Source organism: Anoplolepis gracilipes, chromosome 4, assembly GCF_047496725.1.
Source record: "Anoplolepis gracilipes chromosome 4, ASM4749672v1, whole genome shotgun sequence".
NCBI lineage: Eukaryota > Metazoa > Arthropoda > Insecta > Hymenoptera > Formicidae > Anoplolepis > Anoplolepis gracilipes.
Genome location: NC_132973.1, coordinates 2,028,038 through 2,045,605, shown reverse-complemented (window position 1 = coordinate 2,045,605; position 17,568 = coordinate 2,028,038). Strand labels below are relative to the sequence as shown.

At 32.8% G+C, this 17,568-nt stretch overlaps 3 protein-coding genes across 5 annotated transcripts; 1 reads left to right on the top strand and 2 right to left on the bottom strand.

The window, feature by feature from the left end:
• Nucleotides 1–2: 2 nt before the first annotated feature.
• On the bottom strand, nt 3–4,082 carry LOC140664757 (RNA-binding protein 28). 2 transcript variants are annotated; one of them, XM_072890198.1, is made up of 12 exons: nt 3,941–4,082; nt 3,717–3,837; nt 3,484–3,626; nt 3,118–3,286; nt 2,773–3,041; nt 2,338–2,687; nt 1,756–2,152; nt 1,483–1,651; nt 1,183–1,400; nt 937–1,086; nt 476–850; nt 3–208 (listed from the first exon to the last, which is right to left on the bottom strand). In XM_072890198.1, exons 2-12 carry the CDS (start codon nt 3,730–3,732, stop codon nt 71–73), a joined length of 2,394 nt encoding a protein of 797 aa, XP_072746299.1. In that variant the 5' UTR covers nt 3,733–3,837; nt 3,941–4,082; the 3' UTR covers nt 3–70. The 2 variants fall into 2 exon arrangements, with proteins under 2 accessions (XP_072746299.1, XP_072746298.1); XM_072890197.1 differs by having other exon boundaries at nt 3,717–4,000.
• Nucleotides 4,083–5,215: 1,133 nt separating this feature from the next.
• Tmem131 (Transmembrane protein 131) lies at nt 5,216–15,982 on the top strand. Of its 2 annotated transcripts, XM_072889992.1 has the most exons (23): nt 5,216–5,478; nt 6,248–6,303; nt 6,515–6,543; nt 7,151–7,234; nt 7,362–7,485; nt 7,696–7,809; nt 7,894–8,013; nt 8,100–8,263; nt 8,339–8,525; nt 8,640–8,748; nt 8,836–9,095; nt 9,199–9,615; nt 9,698–9,886; nt 9,976–10,204; nt 10,362–10,734; nt 10,822–11,037; nt 11,143–11,282; nt 11,498–12,786; nt 13,160–13,487; nt 13,774–14,204; nt 14,289–14,487; nt 14,676–14,848; nt 14,931–15,982. In XM_072889992.1, the coding sequence occupies exons 1-23, from the start codon at nt 5,391–5,393 to the stop codon at nt 15,018–15,020; spliced, it is 5,409 nt and encodes a 1,802-aa protein (XP_072746093.1). In that variant the 5' UTR covers nt 5,216–5,390; the 3' UTR covers nt 15,021–15,982. The 2 variants fall into 2 exon arrangements, with proteins under 2 accessions (XP_072746093.1, XP_072746094.1); XM_072889993.1 differs by lacking the exon at nt 7,894–8,013.
• A 79-nt stretch (nt 15,983–16,061) lies between these two features.
• On the bottom strand, nt 16,062–17,474 carry LOC140664667 (uncharacterized). Its single transcript, XM_072889995.1, has 2 exons — nt 16,501–17,474; nt 16,062–16,355 (listed from the first exon to the last, which is right to left on the bottom strand). The coding sequence occupies exons 1-2, from the start codon at nt 17,239–17,241 to the stop codon at nt 16,272–16,274; spliced, it is 825 nt and encodes a 274-aa protein (XP_072746096.1). The 5' UTR covers nt 17,242–17,474; the 3' UTR covers nt 16,062–16,271.
• Between the last annotated feature and the right edge of the window lie 94 nt (nt 17,475–17,568).

The following is a 17,568-nucleotide window of genomic DNA, read 5'->3' as shown; positions in this document are numbered from 1 at the left end:
TATACATTAAACATTATGCGTACTTATATACTTAATAAAAATTATTATAATTCTTTCACTTTAATACACTTTAAGATCCATTCGATGATTCGTACCATTTCGATTTTTTAATATTAATACCTTTCAATTTGCTTCTGTAATTATTTAGAAGCATATTAAAGTTTGTATCATTTGCATCTAAGTCACATTTTTTTACTTGCTTCATTGTCTGCAAAAAAACACAGGAAATATATTAAACAAAAAATATTATACTCTGTATGTAAAAAAAATTTTAAATATGTAAATTTAAAAAAATTAAAATAAAATTTTTAAAAATGCATGTGTCTGTGTGTGTGTGTGCGTGTGCGTGTGCGTGTGTGTGTGTGTGTGTGTGTGTGTGTGTGTGTGTGTGTGTGTGTTGGTGTGTATGTGTGTGCATAGTACGCGCAAAGTACAACGTATATGATAAATTATATAATAAATCAATATATCTTACTGCCATATTATCTTGCATTTTCTTTGTTTTCGCCTTTTTAGCAACTTCCAATTGTTTAATTGTTTTAGTTAATTTTTTCTGTTTTTTAACAGCCCGCATATGCAATTCAGCTTGTGACTTAAGTTTGAAATTTGATCGTAATTTATCCTGTCCTAATTTGCTGGTAATGCCAGTGTATGATTTTTCATTCAATTCGTTTTCAATTACTTTTCTAGCTTTAATTCGTTTAGTTGGTATTTCTTCTTCAGCATCTTCATGTTTCCTCTTATTTTTATTTCCAGACCACATAGGATTACGTTCGCGACTTTTCTGAATTCTTCTTTCCTTTGCGTTTACCAAAATACGGTTTTCTATCGAGAATCCAACTATAGGTCTCTATATGTTATTTGTAAAAATTTAATAAAGAGTCGTGAACAATACACATAAGTAACAATAATCGAAATAAATTTATAACTTCTTACCCTGTGTTTGGAAAATATATTCGGGTTATTATTTATACTTCTCAAAGCTTTAAGCGCATCTTCATGACTGGTAAATGTAACAAAACCATACTCCTTTGATTTTCCTTTTCCAGTTGCATCAACATTTTTCAAATCACGCATAACTCGGGCCTTAAAAATATTTCTATTAAAATTACTGCCTACATAATTTTTTACATCATTAAATACAACATTTATATTATTCTAAATGATTTTTAATCTAATTACCTCCTTTATAACAGCTTTAGGTCCACTATGATTTTTAAACAATTGTCTAAGTTTTTCATCATCAAGATCGGATGGTAAATTGTGAACAGCGAGTCGCACTCTCGATATGAACATGTTCAAATTACGCAACATCTGCGATTTCCACCGTTCTAATCTCAAACGTTTTTCCATATCAGACATCGATACTTCTGCCGCGGCTGGACTTCCAGCCAGCACAACTAGAAATCAACAACAGATATATTAACATTTCTGTATATAATATTCGCGTTTTATATAATAACACAATATAAGCGTTATTACCTCCTTCTTTAACAAGGTACAAATTTCTCGAATCTTTAGTCCTTTGTTTATTTAAATTCGTTTTATTTTCTACTTCATTCTTGTGCAATGCTCTATGCGTCTCTATTATTTGATTATGTAAACGTAACTCAGTTCCAGCCAATAAACACTTTTCAGCATCTTCAATATGCTACAATAACAATGTTTTCCATGTAATTGTGCTATTAAAAAAGTAACTACAGAATTTAAAAAAAAACTAACATTTACATATAAAAATAAATTAACAAATCTTACCTTAAATTTAACAAATGCAGTGCCTTTGGAATATTCTGTCAAAGGATCAATGCATACGAGAGCATAATAAATAGGTCCAAATTGCTCCATAAGACTTTTAAGTTCATTATTTTTAACAGAAAATGGTACATTTTTTAGGAAAACCGTTCTTCCTTCATTAATGTCGTTAGATATTCGTCGCGGATGTTTCGCATCAAAACAATTTTCTTTCTTTTCATTTTCCCTCTCTGTTTTAATAACAGATTGATCAATAGTAATATTGACATCATCATCATCCTCATTACTATCATTATCATCTTCATCCTCATTATCACTATCTTCTACTTCAGACTTAATTTCTGTCTCATCTTCCTCAGACTCAATCTTCTCTTGTATATTCTTCATTGTAACTTCTTTGCTATAAAAGTATGAATAAAATATTATAAAAATATCTAATTAAATATTAAATTAGGAAAGAAAGAAAAAGAAAAAAATGTGAGAAACAGATTGTTTAGAAGAGAAATTATGATAAAAGTCCTAGAAAATATATAAAATATATAAATTAGATCCATTAGTACATATATAATTTGAATTTTCAAGTACCTATCTGATTCAGCATTCGATTCACTATCTTCATTCTCACTGCTATTAATTATTTTTATTTCTGAAGTATCATGTACTTCATCTTCGTCAATAGGTTCAGTTTTGATTTCAGGTTTTACATCTGTATTGTTTTGAGAAAATTTATTTTTAGGAACAGCCCAATCAACTATCATAGGCCTGTCCAAAAGAGATTGCATATTTGCATAATGTATCGCTTTTGCAGCACTTTGTACAACATTAAATTGCACAAACGCAACTCCAATTTGTTTACCATCAGATTTGGTTAAAATCTTTATTTCACCTATTTCGCCATATTTAGAAAAAAATTCTTTTAAATTGTCCTCTGTAACCTTAAGAAAAATGTTTCTTATTTAAAAATACTATTAAATATAAGAATTTAAAGCATATTCCCTTAATTATATATATAACAAATACCTGGAAAGATAAATTTCGTATTACAATTCTAGCTCGTTTTTTCTGTTTTTTCATCTTTTGAAGCTTTCTCTTTTTCTGCTTGTTTAAATTATCCTTTTCTTTTGTAAATTTCTTCTTATGTACGTTATTATCTTCATTATCTTCTTCCTGAGCATCTTGAGAAGGTTGCTTTTCATTTTGATCAGTTTCTTGATTCCCAGAAAAGTCTTCTTTAAGTTTTTCTCTAAATTTGGATTTTGATATAGCCCAATCACAATTTATAATTCTTCCTATAAATATACATAAAATTATGATAAAATCAAAGTCATATATCAGAAAAAAATTAAAACCAAATTCTACAAATACCAAGAAATTCCTTTTTATTGGTATTAAATATTGCTTTCGAAGCATCTTCTACACGTTTAAATCGTATAAAACCACATCCAACTAAGTTTCCATCTGGGCGTTTCAGAAGACTTACTTCTGTAATTTCACCAAACGGCTCATAAAATCTTTTTACATCTTTTTCTGTTACCTAACAACATATAATTAAATAATATAATATAACTCTTATAAATTAAGTATCATACATAAAAAACTAAATTATATTAGCAAATTTATATATATATATATATATATATATAAATGTGCATATATAATTTTTTAAACCTAATCAATTGAAATAGTAATACATTTCTTATTATATATTAAATCAAGTGTTTAAATAGATACCTTAAAAGGTAAATTTCTCACAATTATTCGAGAATTTTGACCATTTTCATCCGCATTATCTATTTTATCTATTTTATCTGTATTGTTAATCTTTTTTAATTTTATTTTCTGGCGATATATCCAAGATTTACCATTTCTTTGACCTAAACATATGTAATACAAGTATGTAATACAAGTAACTACATGAATTGCATTAGATTACTATTTGTAAATAATATTATTGAAAGTCTTACCATATGGTTTACCCATTTTTTAAATAAATTCACAACTTAATTTCAGTTCTTTGAAATAAGGAGTATCTTACAATAGTGAGTCCTTTGAAGTAATGAATATATATTTTATGTTTCTTATTGTCTATAATATAAAATGTTAAATTCAATTATGGAATAACACTCATAAAATTTATAATAGTCAATTTATATAATTCATAAAAATTATCTGAACAAAAAACATCTACTTCTTAAATTACAGATTACCACCAATTACAATCACACTGTCGCACACACTTAACGTGCACGTGCTCATATGGTTAAGTGTGTGTTCAGAAATTTTACCCGTGGAATAAAGTAACATTTTAGACACGTGTTCCACTAGACGTTCACAACGCTGGGATCATTTTATCTTTGTCGCTCATCAAAAGTTAAACAAAGACAGATGGTGCTCACGTGCATTAAATTATCAAATAGAATGTAACCTTAATTGACCAATCAGTACAAAATATAAAGATTTCTTTGTTCTGATTGGTCAATTCAATCTTATTTCACGGATAGGATTGTCGAACGCACTCTAATCTGAAAGATACTCGAGACTTGAAATCACAGATATCTATATAATATAGATGTCTGTGCTTGAGATTCAATAAATATCTCAACATAATAATGTCGCAGTTAATTAATCGATATTTCTTATACATTTCTCAACAAAATGAGAATTCTTATTTGCCAATTATTTAAAAATTAAAATAATACTTTTCATATAAAGTTTTGAAAGAAAAAAAAACCAAGGAAAATTTAATAGAATCTATTTTATATAAAAAAAAGTTAAATTCAAAAGATACAAGTTCTCAACAAAATCCATATAAAATACAATATAATCACAAGCTTAATAAATAATATTTTTAAAAAATATAAAAAATTAAGATTTTATTAAAATTAAGAAAATAGAAGAGACAGAAAAATAGAAAAGAGAAGCTTGAATAAGGAATCATATTTCCTTGCATTGTCATAAATGAAAAACTTTGTAATAACTCTCTATCCTTCTCACTTTATATAATCTCTCTCTTCAATACCATATTAATCACCGATTAAGTTAATTAAAGTTATAAACATTTAAAATTTAATTTGTACGAAATTATTTAAAAATCTTACCTTCTATATAATATATATATATATATATATATATATATATATATATATATATATACATATATACAACAAAGCTCTATCAATACATGTCTCAGAATTGTTTCACACGAATAAAATAATACTCAATACATATAGCATAAGATAATTGAAATTAAATGCCTTGAAGGTCACGAAAGAAAAAGAAGGAACCTAATAATAGGAGTAAAACGGAGCGACGTGTTTGACAAGTAGATTATGTAATTTTGAAGCATGATCAGACCAAAGACCAAAGACCAAAGAGTAAAAGGAAAGTTCTTTGGATAAGACACATAAGTTTTCGAACCGATTGGAAGAGGGCGCGATGAGCCGATGGCGCCTCGTCCCGTCTGTTTGGCGACTGCTTCGCGCGCTGCTCGCGCCTGAAGCGAAATCGATACCGCGCGCTTCGATAGTACCGAAGTATGGCCGAAAGCGGACTCTCATGTCTGCTAAAGACAAAATAGCGAACAGCAGCAACGGTCGACGTAACAGCAGTGCAGCAGCATCAGCCGCGTAGGTGTTATTATGCCCGAGTTAAAGGTGTATTATTTGCTCCTGCTGACGCTACTGGACACGACGTCGCAAACCAACGTGCCGTCGCACGATCATAATGGTGAACATCTCTCTTTCTGTCTCTATCTGTCTATCTCTCTCTCTTTCTCTTCCCGCAACTATTTCAATGCTGATCGAAAAGATTCGCTTATGCTGTAATGACAAGCGTCGCGAGTTCGAACGAATCGTCGCAAAGCGTCGAGATGCTCGATGACATTCGTAAGGAAGCGCGATGCTAAAGCCTCCGCGGATATAAAATTCCGCAGGATACTCTTCGCGATGAAGGTCACGTTGCGCGCGAGCTTTACGCGCCAAGCATCGTCACGCGACCCGCGCGTCCCGGCGAACCGCGTCTCGGCGGTCTGTATTTTTCGAATTTTTTTTCAGAGTAATTATCGGGATAAGGACGATATAACCTCGCGTTCTGTCTATCACGACTGACGTGTTTATGTTACGCAAGGCGCGATATATGCATGTCATAGGTTGCACTTCGCGAGAATAATGCGCATGTTTGCTGTAATTGTATGTTAAAAAAAAAATTTTTTTTATACCTATATTTTTGTACATTTCTTTAAATATGTTTGAAATTTCACACTGTGATAGAAATTTTATTTGTGCAAAGTTAAATTAGACTGTTTGTTATACATTGTGTATTAGATATTGCTAAATGTAATTATCAACTATTTGTACAATCTTTGCATATTTTTAAATATACTTGTTGATTCTTGAAACACTGTAAGTCTATGAACATGGATATTTTATTTCAGTAACATGTATTTAAACTATTTTAAATTCTAATATATTTTAATATTTTATACTCTTTGTTTCAGAAAACAAAAATGTTCCATATCTTTTGGATGATGTGTCGCCATTATCTGTGCATAAGGTCAGTAATTTTCTTATATATAATTTTTTTATATAGTTATATATTAAATAGTTATGAAAAAGGTACTTGTAAATACAAAATTAAAATCATAAAATATATCCATTTATGAAAATAATAATAAAATAATTGTCAAATAATTATAGATTATTAAAATAATGTGACACATATATATAGTATAAAAGATACTAAATTGAAACTCTGTTATTTGTAGGATTTTGCTAACACAGTACATGGAGCTGGGTAAGCATAATACTTGTTATAATTTTTTCTTCTGATATGTTAGTTATATAGGGTATCCTATGTATGTATCGCGAAAAACTTTGCAAGCTTTGTGTCAGTTTCTTATAATTCCAAGTTTTACAAAAAAATGTTTAACTTCATTATACTTGTAACCATTAAAGTGGTCTTAGTGTCGTACTTTTGTTTAATATTATGAATCAGCAACATTTACTAAGCTTAAGTGACCTTCGAAACCACTAATAAACTAAAGATAAGATAATTGCAAGTTGTGTATGTATGTTATGTATTTTTTAAAAAAAGAAATAGAAGGATGATTTTTTTTAAATATTTTATAAAAATTAATTTAAAAGTTTATTATATGTATCTTGTTTCTACTGATTAAAAAATTTAATCAGGCTTGGAGCAAAAGTATGTATTATTAAAAAATTTGTGGTGGATAATTATTTCATTATATCATACATAAGAGAAAAAAGCCAAAAGTCTAAGCTAATTTTGCTTTACTAACCGTATGTTTCTTATACCTCTCCTATTTTCAATGTCCACTATTAGAAATATGTATTCAATTATATAACGACTAATTTCTGAATGGTGATTATATTTTTATAAGGGATACTACATCGGACGAGGATAAAATGGAAGATTTGCTCTCTCACATTTCTTTTGAGCCAAGCATTTTGGACTTTAAAGAAAGGTGAATACTGTTTAATATAGAGCATTCTTGATTTAATATCAAGAATATTATGTAATAGTATTCTTATATAATAATATTGTACATTTTTATAATATTATGTAATATTATGTAATATTTTTCTTCTTAGACAACTTGGTATTCCTCACCAAGAAACTGTGATCGTATTTAACAAAGATCACAATAAAACCATACATCTTTCATCGATATCTGGAAATACACGGCATTTCCATTCATCATTTTTTCAAAGCAAAGTAAGTTAGAGTATAATGGTAATTTCTTGCAATTAGAACATGAAAAATAAATTAAAGTGTACTTTAACTCTTATACCATATGATAACTGAGCTGATATGGTAACTTATTATATTATGATATCTCTAAGTATTAAATTTACTTAAGTAACTTAAAAAAAAAATATGGATATACTGAATTAGCTAGTATTAATTATGTTGTATTTACCTCAGGTAATTCCACCATTAGGGAACACGACATTTAATGTTGTCTTCCTTGGTCGAGACGAAGGTGATATCGACACACACCTTTTTATACACACTTTAGATGGGACACTAAAGTATCAGGTAAGAGAGACTTATTTCAGTCGTAGTTTCAATTATGCATATGTGTACGATGTGTTGCATAATAAGATGCTTCTACATCTGCAGGTCAAAGGAATAAGTGTTAGTAGTCCTTATAGACTCCGACCTGTAGTCGTCAACTTACCATTAAATGCATCTTTTACACCTCTTATATATATGCACAATCCACATCCGGAAGCTTTACAAGTATGCGAAAATATTTATATTGATTACACACAAATATTTACATGTTTTAGTCACTTTAATAATTTACGTCTGTTGCATAAATAAAGGTGGTGGAAGTATACAGCAGCGGTGGAGAATTTCAATTGGAATTACCATCGGGCGAACCGGAAGGTACTCGAGAATTATGGGAAATTCCACCTTACCAAACGAAGCCTATCATCAGACTAACTTTTAATGCTTATGAGGAAAAAAATCATACGGCATATATTAGGTTGGTTAAACAAAATACAATATTGTATTTATGCACATATTAATATACATAATATATATGGAATATATGTTGCAGGTTTAAAGTGAATAACACTGCTGAAATCCTTGTGGTAGCAGTCGAAATAGAGGTCAAAAGTGGAGCTGGTCTTCATTGGGGTGGGAGTTCTGGAATAATTAATTTAGGTATGGGTGGTTCATTACAGCCGCCCATTCGCCACCCTATTGCTTTAAAAAACTCCGCGAAAAAAGCAATCAAAGTTGTGGTAAGTTGTATCAACGAACCGTTTAAGTTTTTCCGAGTGCAGAAGTGATTTCTAAAGAGAACATTTCGACACATTTCAAGATATTAAACTAAGCAAACGAAATGTTTGTCGTAGAATATTATAAATACACCTGTATCAAAAGCATTAAAACTGCATTTTGAGCCAGCAATAATTCCAGGAGAGACAGATATACCAATCGCCATTGGAATGCTGGTTTATGATTGTAAGATGCAACAGTGTCGATTATTTCGTAAAAACACGAATTACGTTTATTACTCTAGTTAAAATAATTTCGTAATTATCTTTTCAGGGAAAACCGGATTGGATCTGCAACACTTTAAAGGAAAATTGATAATAAAAGCAACAGGTCCAGGTGGCTCTAATCAAAAATTAGCAATTCCATGGGTAGCTCAAGTGCTGCAGGGTGGATTAGAAGTAAACACATCGATTACCCATTATTGTTCTCCACAGTCTAATCAAGCCCGAAACTTTAGCGTGGTGAACAAATTTAAATTACCACTAGCTATTACGAATGTCACGATGTGTTCGAATGCGAAATCGCTTTTTACGGTACAAACTTATTATCTTTTTCTAATTAATTAAGTTTCTAACATTTCTTTTTTTTCAGTTATTTACTTTCTAAAATAAAAATACCGTTTGCATGAACTTTCAGATAAAAGATTTTACTCCTATAGTAATAAAACCCGAGCAAAAGGTCAATATATTTTCTTTACAACTTGCCAAAGAACGGAAAGGTGATAACATGAAAATGGAATCGTCGATATTGATACATTCGAACGTATCCGTAACTGAAGTTCCGGTGTTGAGTTACGATGGGAAATTGAGAAAAGTTATGCCGGGTGAAGAGGAAAACGACATGGGAACTATGAATTTCGGCACTGTAGGAAGCGGTACCGAAAACGAGGCAATTTTTGCGCTAGAGAATCAGAATCCTGTCAATGTGGAGCTACATAGCTGGGGTGTGAATATGCCTGGTGCGGTTTTAGAATTGATGGGATGTCAAAATGGTCCCGCGGCTTCGTTGGATAAGGAATTTCGAAATATAACCGTGTGCAGTCATTCTGGAAACGTGAGTCTCCGCATAAAGGATTTTAATTGAGTTTACGAGATTTTTTTTATGCTAAAAATAAATATATTTTTATTTTTTTCAGCAATATATAAAGCCAAAGTTTCTGGCAATTTTTAAAATCAAGGTGAAGACTCCTATGGTCGAGGAAGACACGATTGTCGGCGACGTTTTCGTGCGAACGACATACGAGCGATTTACCTTGCCGGTGTATATGCGAGTTGCGCACGGCAAGATTTCCTTGAAGAAGCTTATTTTTACCGATTGCTTCCCTGTGAGTCATAATATACAATCAGACTCTTCCAGAGTTTTTCCTTGACAAGATATCGTTGTGAGTTTACATTTAATTTCAATGTCGGATAGGGTTCGATCTGTGTGCAACAAGTCAAGGTGCATTCCACGTTTTCAAAATCAATGGAAGTGACGCATATCGCACCTATAAACAAGGACGACAGAATAAAATACATCCCTTTGGAGGAAGCTACCATACCAGTCATATCTAAAGGCGAGAATAGTGTCGGTTCGATACAAATTGATTCTTCGGTGACTTGCAAGCAACATTGTTATCTAGGTTTATCAGTAGACACCAACAGTAAGCATAATACATTAATTATATTTGCAATTTATAAATTTAAGATTTCCCGTTGCATTTTTATTTTTGTAATCACTCTACTATAAAATTATTGTATAGGTTGTGTGTGTGTGCTTAGTTGTTTAACAACTTTAATTAATTACATTTTATTTTATAGCAGGAAGTCAATGGTTGAATACGATGAGCCTTCCCTCGCACACTCGAGACTCCGACTTGAACTTGCTGAACACGCGACACACGCGTTTCGTCAACTCTACCGCGGATGGCTCGTGGGAAAACGTCACGATGCGTTTAGATACGACCGAAGTGCGTAGTCATCGATTTTATGTGAACATTAAACCATATTGGCCGAGTTTGTTGGTCGGAATAAAAAACAAAAGCGTTCTGATGTTTCCACTGACGCAAGTCGGAAATACGTCGTATAGAACGATCAAATTGCATAATCCAAGCACGAGTCCGCTGATAGTTCAGCTGGTTATGGACTGGAGCTATCCTCAAGGAGCACGTCTTTATCATTCTTTGCCAACGAAGTATGTAATTGATCATTTGACCTTCTTGACAGTCGTTTTCGAATTATAAATTAAAAATTATCGATGGAAATTTTAATACTCTTGCAGATTTAAGCCTGTATGCGCGGAATGTTCCTCTACAGTCCCGGAGGAATTTAGGCTAGAAGAGAATGCAGATGAGCGAGAGTTATTCGAGAAACAATGGGGTGTACCAGTAGCGTCTCAATCGGTTCCTTTGTGTTTATACCCTTCGAAAACAAAGATGATTCGTGTGGCATATACACCTTTCTCTGCTTCGGCATCCTCTGGTTTTTTATATATTAGGCAAGTATTTTTATAAGATAAAGGATGAAAAAAATAATAGTGAAGAATTAGAATAATAATATAGCTATCTCACATATTGACGTACGTTTTACGTTGCCTTTCCAGAAATAATATGACTATTTTAGAAGTCCTACGTATGAGTGGTCGAGGCGCGAGCGCGCAATTTAGGTTCGGCAATCGCAAGCCCGGATCAACTGCGCCCCTGCTGTTTGAATTTGTGGATAAGCAGTTTAAAGATTGCGAACGTATGTACGTTTCCTCATCTTTGCCTTAAGGTTTAAATAAAGATCTTTGTGATTTTATGAATTTATTCATTATCTTGTTATTATGTGTTTTCGCAAATTTTGCTGTAATTTTAAAAAACTAACGGGAGCTTTTTACATTGCACACTTTTCAGTAATTTTAATTTAAAGTATCGCAATCTTGAAATTTTCTTTTTTTTCATAATGCTTCTTTTCAGGAGACCGTAGCAAACACGCTACTACCCCCGTTCTTACCGTAAAGCGTTCTTTCACGGCTAGGAACACGGGGGAGCTGCCGATCGAGATTTATGGCTTCTACATTAATGATTGGCTTTGCGAGGGATACGGTTTCAAGATACTCGATTGCACGCCCTTCAAGTTAAATCCGAACGCTACTAAAAGAATCGAGATAGAGTTCACGCCGGATTTTACGTTGTCGCGCGTGGAACGGAAGCTGTTGGTGTTGACAAGCGTGGGACCGAACGAAGACGAGAATGTCGAGAATGGTGTGGTGATACTTAATTTATTGGCGATTTTGCCAGTGCACTCGTTAGATTTGTGCGCGTCTGTGCTCGACAGACCATCGTGGGAACGCGCGTTACAGTGGACGGTAATTAGCATTTCGTCGATAGTGCTAGTGATTGTTCTCGCGGTTTCATTCTTCGAGGCGGACCGAATATTACGGGGAGCCCTGGCCAATTACTCGAAGGAGAGTCCGGTGCAACCGCCTTTGGATCTGAGACTGTTGTCACACATCTCGGTGCACAACTCAACGCAGCTCAGTACCACTAACAAGACTGAGAGAACCATGTCGAACGATGATAAAAACAAGATAAAGAAGGATGAAGCTTGCTTCCCTGACTGGTCGTTGATGAATGTAAAAAAATGTAAGGATAAAGACGCACAGAAAGGATTGAAAATCCCAGACTGGTCTATTGAGGAGGAACGTAGATTTAAATTGGACACCGAGTCTAAAGATTTGCTGTCTTTCAAGCGATGCGAGGAACCGTCTAATGTAGATAACACTACTAACGCCTTAAATGTGACGAATACGTACGGATTGAAGAAGAAGAATAATAGCAAGAAGCAAAGCAACGCTCAAGAGACTCAATCGGACAATTGTTCGGCGAATGATTTGCTCACGGACTCTCAATTGGTTCAAGAAAAAAAGTATACCGTTAATGTGGTTACAAAGTCCAGTCCAATATCCAACAGAAAAGGAAAAGTACAATCTATGCAACCGAACGTCAAAGAAGAGCCGAAGTTACTCGATCATGAGGTTCAAGTGGACTCGGGAATAATCAATAACAATCGGATTAACAAATCGGATAACAAACGAAATAAGCAAACGAATAGCACCACAAATAATAATAGTAACCATAATAATCACGTTTCTTTGAAAAAGCTTGAATCAACGGGCGTTCAAAAAACCATTCACCTTTCAGAAGAAGAAACTTCATCTACGACAACGGAGAGTTCGACCCACGATGAAACAACATCCTGTAAAGTAAGTGTTAGTTATGTTGATTCATTGAAGGATATATAAAAAAATTTTATACATGATAATATTTTTTATCCTTTTCATATTACTATATTTTATTAAAAGATATATATAAAAAATGTATAAATTTTAAAGAAATTTATAAAAAATTTTAGTTTGTCTTAATTATATTTTACTTTCTAAATAATCTTATATGTATATTATATATATAAAATAATTAGAAATAATTATATATAATTTATACAAGTACAACTTATATACATATGTATATATCCTTAATTATATTTTTGTCAAAAATTGGACATTGCCTAAAAGTTTTGAGCAAATAGGTTATTTCCACAGAGTATGAACAAATTTTTCTTTTCTAATTTTTAATCAGAATTTTGATCAACCGTGCGGGAAGCAAGAAAAGCTCCAAAGAAAGCCGATATCTAAAAAAAGTAAACCTCAGTCTATTCCTCCTGTGCCATGCATAGATTATAAGGATAATTACGAAGGTGACTGTGATGACGACGAATATGATAAGGAGAGGCAGAATAATCCAAATAGATGGAAAACGAGCTCTAGTAGATCCAGCGCAAAACACCATGTTCATACTTCACGCACTGTTGAGTCATCCTTCAAGTTACCACGTCAAAATAAGAATCCACCACGGAAGGAGAAGACAGTGCAGAAACGTCGTGCAACTGATAAAACACACATCAAATGTATGTTATTCATGTATTATAAATATATTACAAAATCTATATAAACCAATATTTATCAATTTATAATATTTAATCATATAAATTTATATATATATATATATATATATATATATATATATATATATATATATACATATATATATATACACACTAATCAAAGAACACTGATATCTGTAGATAATATAAAATCTTTCAGATTTTGTGTATCTTGTATAAAAAGATATACTTTTGTATCTTTTATATCTTGTAAAAGATTTATAAAAATTCTTATTTGTTACTGTTATAGCTGCTCCCGTAAACGGAAACATAAACCCAAAAGAGGACGTAACGCGTAGTATAGGAACAACAATTCCCACTCCATTACCGCCTCCGCCGTCTTGTTGGGGCGAGAATAGAGCTAAGTTCAGCGACGTGGTAGCTCGAAGTCAGGAGATCGTCTTGCCGTTCTCCAATTTAAATCACATAAATCACAAAAGTCAAACAAATACATCAAATCTGCCTACGGTGTTTGGTACCGACGTCAAAGACGTTCAGTATGCTAAACCACAGTCGCAAGAGTTGCAAACATCGAAGGAGTACAGTTTGATGTCAAAACCAACTTCTTTCTGTATTGCATCATTGGACAAAGATAAAGCACTCAATTCGGAGCCTCTAATCTTACAGTCAGATTTACAACATGCGAACAGTTATTTCATCAATACTTTCACAGAACATCCTGTAAATATCACAATTTCAATTAACTTTATTCTGGAATATCATTATAAACTCAAATATTTTATTGTATCGTATCGAATCTTGCAGTTTGAACGCGAGCTGGTGCCATACGACGATCTTCCAGAAACTGACGAACCTTTGGTAGAACTAGAAACACCTGAAGAAGACACGCGATGTCAATTGTGGGAAGATACTACTTCTATGATAAATTTGATGGCAGACAGTACAAGCGGATTTCAATTGGAATCGAAAACAACGGAGAAGCCTGTTTTGTCTGACTTGAAAGGTATGAAGAAAATTTATTGAGAAAAAATGCTATGCACGAGAACATTTTTTATCTTAAATTATCTAAATTAAGTTACAATAATTTATTATTAATATTAATTACTAATAATAGCTTTAAGATTAAAAAAAGATTTTACACGCAATATACTAGAATATTTTAGTAAAAGTACATTAAATACATGATTGCAGATAATTGGACAGTTGATACGAATTGGGAACCATTGTACACCAGAGGTGCAGTCGGAGAGGAACGTAGTGGTGTGTGGGGAATTAATACGGGGGGTGTGTGGGCTGCAGCACCCTGGGGTGCAGCTGCGCCACCCATGATGCCACAAACATTACAATCAGAGTCGGATACACAAGTAAATAAAAATAACGAACATTAAAAAACGTCTAAAGGAATGGTTCATAAAATAATTTCATTTTTTTTAATGATTATTCCAGGAACGATCCGGATTTGATCCGTTTCGTTCGCTCAACACAATATGGACGCCGTCATCGACTGAATCGTGGAGAACGAATCACGAGGATTAATATGATGGAAGGAACGAAGAAATGTTTTATCTTGTGATATCGTACATTTTTGTTTCACTTTTTTGGGGCTAAAATCGTAAGTAAACGACGGTCTCAACAGCGGCAATATAATTGCCGTGACCGTGATATATGGATTCGAAAGCCACATTGGAAATTGTTATATTTTGTTATAACTACGCTGAGCGTACTTTGTGATATGAATGTTACTATTATGTTGTACGATAGTAACATACGGATATGAATAGTTTCTCTAATGAGTTATTTTCATATTGTTTCTTAAACCAAATTCTAGATGTTACATATCTCCTTTTTTTATTTCGCTATTTAAAGCATACTAATGCAATAATTTCAATTTAAATTACTGTGAGTGGGGTGTATTTTATGCAGGATAATCGATTCTTTTTTTTTTTTTTTTTTTTTTGTTTGGTTTGTTATGAGAGAAACATATACACATATATATTGATTGATCGATTACAAATGAAGTGGAAATAGTACATGTGAAATTACAGAATTTGCATAAAAAAGTGAAAAAAAAGAAAATGTTTTTCATATTATAATCACAGCATGTATTAATTTAAAGGAATAACTATATCGTTATACATGGCTTATATACGGAAATTTATAATTTAATTGATTTACAGCACACTTTTTCTCTTCTCTCGCGGCATTTCCCGCATATACATATGTAAGGGAAATTAAAAATGTAAAAAAATGAACTATCGCAATACTCGAGAGTCCCGGAACTTGGTATTTGACTGCGAATGATAATTAAGTTATTCGAGACGAGTGAGAACTGTGATTTTTTATAGTCTTGACTTGTAGAGATACCTTCAAGCAAATTTTCAAGACAAGTTTTACAAGGTTGCGCTGTATACAAAGTATGAAATGAAAGAAATGTGTACCTATTCTTCAAGACTGGTAATCGTTGTGTTTTAATAAAGAAGTCACAAAAAAGTACATAATTATGTTTTGATAAGTAAGAATTTTCTTTTTCCTCAGATTGTTGGAGTCGAAAAAAAAAATATCGTGAGCTTTTCTTTCGCAAAACAATATGACATTAATAGTAAATATATTTAAAAAAAACGATAAAGTGTATCACTTGATGTGATTTATATATTTGTATAGTTTTGCTATAGGTGTAATATCAATTTATCAAATTTATCTTGATCAGCAGATTGGTTGATTTGATTTCTAAATGAAATGATATAATATAAATTCTTTTTTTTTTTTTTGTGTAAAAAAAGACTTTCTCTACAAAAAGGTCAATCTACAACCCATTTTTGATGTATTCGCGAAAACGCAGGACTTGGCCTGTTGTATCCTTCTGAGGAGCAGCTGCAAATAAAGTTTTTCTTCATCAGTTTCTATTCAAATAAAGAATTATTACTAATTTACAATTAGAGAAATATATAAAAACGCTACATCTATTATACTTTACCTTTTGATACGCACATCTGCGATATTAAAAGAAATTACATACCATATTATCGTCTTCTATCCTCTTCTGCAACTTTTTCCTGTTTATCGCGGAGCTACTGATCCTGGGCTGAACACTGCGTTCGCCGAGGATCTTGTGTCGAGGTTTCTGTTGAGCCATAATTTTCCTCAGCAGCAGCTCGTTCTCTCGCTCGATTCTACGCATCTCCTCGTCAGTGAAGCTCATGTTCCATCGTTTGCATCTCCTCGACCTGGTCAATCTATCCGCCGTAGCCGCGCGAGACGGTTCATCGCTCATCGAATAAGATGCATCTTTCCATCTTGATTCGCTGACATCTGCATCCGGCTCTTCCATACTCTGGCTATGCTGAATATCAGTGATGCGAACCAGAGAGGAGGGATTTAGCGATCCTGACGCAACGTTGGTGACTTCGGACTCGTCGCAGGACTCGTCGTCAGAGCAAAAGGACTCGCCCGTATACGCTGATTCATTGTCTGACGCATCCTTGGTCTCCTGCGCAACGTGATTACTTTCTTCATCTGGAACAGAAGGTTCTGGCTGCTCCAAGATCATTGTTTCTTCGGTCTCGCTCTCTTCCTCGTCAATCTCGTGAATGTTAGGAATGTTATTAAAGTTGTTCTTCACCCTTTCGTCTTCGGGAATGCAGCAACATTCGCAGATAGCTGTTGTCTCATCCGAATTTGCCATCGCGAGATGAAGATCATCGGAGGACGCTGAGCGAGATCCAACGAGGAACGCGAGGTTCCCGCTGATGATCTTCATGCGATCAAAATGAAATATGACTCACGTGGTTCGAGGTTCGATTCAAGCTGGACACAGTAACCATATCAACCGAACCGTCAACAAAACATTTCATATATATGTTCATTTCAAGTTTTATTAATAAATCGATTCGAATATCGTAATCGGTAAAGTGAAATATACAAAACTTCACTGGAATGTATGTTATATATGTACAACTTTATGTTTATTAAAAAAGAATTTTTTTATGAGATTTTCGTTGCATCTTATTTATACGATTATTGTGAAATAAGAAAAAGATCAACTCATATTTTCAGACTCGTTTATGTAAATATATCATATTTTTCC